The 4,072-nt window shown below is 34.3% G+C and overlaps 1 protein-coding gene across 1 annotated transcript; it reads left to right on the plus strand.

Annotated features, from left to right (window-relative positions):
• The first annotated feature begins 1,448 nt into the window (after window positions 1–1,448).
• LOC143022009 (uncharacterized) lies at window positions 1,449–2,210 on the plus strand. The gene has a single exon (XM_076179943.1). It carries the CDS (start codon window positions 1,449–1,451, stop codon window positions 2,208–2,210), a length of 762 nt encoding a protein of 253 aa, XP_076036058.1.
• Window positions 2,211–4,072: the final 1,862 nt, after the last annotated feature.

Raw genomic sequence — 4,072 nt, forward strand, 5'->3', positions numbered from 1 at the left:
GGGGAGTTGGGGTGTGCGTGCGTGTAAGGTCACAGCATTACTCATAGATCGGTCATACGAGCTCTGAGCTCTCCTCCGGGAGGGAAATAGCTGTCGATCACGAGTCCAACACGTGATTCAAAGACCAATGTGAATACACATACACACAAACACACACACACACACACACACACACACACACACACACACACACACACACACACACACACACACACACACACACACACACACACACACACACACTCACACTCACACACACACACACACACACACACACACACACACACACACACACACACACACACACACACACACACACACACACACATACACACACACACACATATACACGACTCGAAGGCACAGTATTAGCGTTTGCAGTCGGTAATACAGCGGTCCGAATTCGAATCCCGCCCAGGGGTGAAATAATTTCAGTATCGCTGCTGTGCTAGTCGGTACTCCAACTCTCGTGAGCAAGGAGTTTTGTGTTGTGTATCTAAGGTTACAGCATTGCCCATAGATCGGTCATATATGAGCTCTGAGCTCTCATCCGGGAGGGTAATAGCTGACAGTTATTACTCCAACACGTGATCTAAGACCATGGTGAATCACACACACTTAAGTATTTAAGTATTCAAGTGTTTAAATATTTAATTATATGATAATTTAATTATTTAATTATTTAATTACTTAATCATTTAATTATTTACTTATTTAATTATTTGATTATTTAATTACTTAATTATTCAATTATTTAATTATATAATTATTTAATTATTCAATTATTTAATTATTCAATTACTTAATTATTCAATTATTTAATTATATAATTATTTAATTATTCAATTATTTAATTATTCATTTAATTATTTGATTATTTAATTATTAATTATCTAATTATCTAATTATTTAACTGTTTAATTATCTAATTATTTAATTATTCAATTATTTAATTATTTGATATCTAATTATTCAGTTATTTAATTATCTAATTATTTGATTATTTGTTTATTTAAGTATTTGGCTATCTAAGTATCTAAATATTTAAATATTTAAGTATTTAAGTATTTAAGTATTTAAGTATCTAAGTATTTAAGTATTTAAGTATTTAAGTATTTGAGTATTTGAGTATTTGAGTATTCAAGTATTTAAGTATTTAAGTATCTAAGTATTTAAGTATCTAAGTATTTAAATATTTAAGTATTTAAGTATCTAATTATTCAAGTATTCAAGTATTCAAGTATTCAAGTATTTAAATATTCAAGTATTCAAGTATTCAAGTATTTAAGTATTTATGTATTTAAGTATTTATGTACATAGGTATTTCTCTATTTAGACATTTAATTATCTAAATATTATGAAATATAACATTTTAATTACTTAACTATCTAAGCATTTAAATGTTTAGATATTCAAGTATTCTTCGCAGCAAGCAACCTCAAGGAATAATGGCTTCCCTAGACGTAGAATTCTTATTCTCACATGTCCCCATTCTTCCCAGGATTGAAATAATCCTCAATAATGTGTATCGCCACCCCAAACTACCTCCGCCTACGATCACGGAAAATATTATAAAGAATCTGCTTTTTGCCTGCACGACAGAAGCTCCATTTAGAAGTCTCACAGGTCAGGTATACTTGCAAGTGGAGGGTGTCGCCATGGGTTCATCTTTAGGGTGTGGTTTTGTCGACTTCTTCATGTGCAAACTAGAGAACACAGTGTTACGAGACCCTGACGTAAAACCCTTCATTAATTGTAGTTATGTTGAAGACATTTTCATTGCAATAAGGAGTGAGCCCCACCTGAGAGACTTAAAGAAAGCCATGGAAACAGCCTCCGTAATACATTCCTCCAACGAACTCAACATACACAACAAGATCCCTTTCCTCGACGTCCTCATCCACTTTCAAGACAACACATACAAGACCATTGTTTTTAGGAAGAAGACTGACACTAGAAGATGCATGAATGCTGCAAGTAGGTGTCCCCAACGGTACAAACTTAGTGCCATTCAGGAATACCCTCGACGCGCACACAGGAATTGCTCTTCTTGGGAATTTTTCCACATTGAAGTATCACGCGTCAAACAGATACTTATTAATAACAGCTTTTCCTACTTCATCGTTGACAAGGAGACGAGAGTTTTCATCACCTGCACCATAACACAACACGAACAAAACAACACATCTTCCGCACACAATTTATTGTAAAAATCAAATGACACCAGCATACAAAAACAGTCGAACGTATTCTGAAAGAAATCATTGCACGTAACGTTACATGCACCAACTCACACGACAAATTGGCTCTTATAATTTACTACAAACATACAAGTCTCCAGCCTTATCATGAGAAACATACATACATATACATATACCAAAGGCTTTTTCCCCCTTACAAGGGAGGTAGCCAAAAAGAAAAAGGCATAAGACCATTCCCACCCATTCCATCCCTAAATTCACTCCACTCCCCTCCACCCTCCACCCTCCCTCTTATCTTGGCCCCTCCTGGATGACGGGTCATCCCTGCATCTTGTCCACTGCCCTGGGTCAGAGGCAGTGTCTCAAGACACAGCACATCCACAGCAAGGCCGCTTCATTAAATCGGCTACCCCTCTCCGTCCCCTCATGCAGAAAAGGAGAAGACGGGGAGAAATCCCCTCGGGCTGCGTCAACTTGACTAAAGACAGCAATCTCCTCAAACAGACTAACGTGATATACTTTTCCCCAATGCCTCTCTGTGAGCAAGAGACTCACAATGTATGTTCGTGTAGGTAGCATACGCAAACACATGACACAAGCACACAATAAAACTCCTACCAGGCAAGATCTAGTTAACAACACAAAAATACTAAACAGTGCAACAATCACAAGAAACTAAATATTTTAGAAAGAGTTTACGCCTCACAGTACACACTAATAATTATCAATGTACATACTGATACAGTTACATTTTGCAGCTACACAACTTGGCTGCATGGTACCAGCGAACGTCCTTCTGTGACCAAATGTCCTGCTATCACCCACTAATGTAGAGTCCCCAACAAACAATGACCTGACATCCAGTTTCAACCAACCTCACCTGGTATCTTCATATATCTATATTTAAATACTAATCTGTATGTTCATTTTTACTTACCTGAAGATGGTTGTATGAGTCAACCAAAAGCTTGTATTTTATGTTTTTGTGTAATGTTTTCCTATCCGTGGAATTCGGAAGCCTTGTGTTTAACTTCCCTTTGAGTTATAAACAGTCCATTCGGAAAATCGAGGAAATCAGTAAGAAGATAGTGGATACAATATTAGCTCTGGTCTTCAATCAAACATGTCTACATGAGAACTTACTGCTCAATTATACCAATATATATATATACATATATATACCATATATATATATATATATATATATATATATATATATATATATATATATATATGTATATATATATATATGTGTGTGTGTATATATATATACTTATATATATATTTACATATATATACATATATATATATGTGTGTGTGTGTGTATATATGTATATTATATATATATATATATATATATATATATATATATATATATATATATATATATATGTGAGTATACATTCTGTTAAAAACGACAGTAAAATAATTATTAATTAACTTTTTCCGTGAGCTCTCAAGCTTACGAAAAGTAGATTTCTGGTAGGGGAAGAGGGAGTAAATAAAATTTGATTTACTTCCTCTTCCCCTACCAGAAATCTACTTTTCGCAAGCTTGAGAGCTCACGGAAAAAGTTAATAAACAATTCTTTTTCTGTCGTTTTTAACAGAATATGCCTTAGATAGAATCTCCTTCCACGCTTCACCAATATATATATATATATATATATATATATATATATGCTACAATGTTAATATTTTCAACATTAAACTATTCTATATATTTTGTTGTAGTAGGAGACGGCAGGCGATTCCATGCAAATGAAAAGGGTCTCGTTTTCTGACGCCACCCTGAGTCTGAATCCGCACTTTATCTCCACATAATCACCTTTGTCGCCATCCATAATAAAATATATAAAGTAATCTCACTAT

Source organism: Oratosquilla oratoria, chromosome 43 (assembly GCF_046742065.1).
Source record: "Oratosquilla oratoria isolate Oo_2021 chromosome 43, ASM4674206v1, whole genome shotgun sequence".
NCBI lineage: Eukaryota > Metazoa > Arthropoda > Malacostraca > Stomatopoda > Squillidae > Oratosquilla > Oratosquilla oratoria.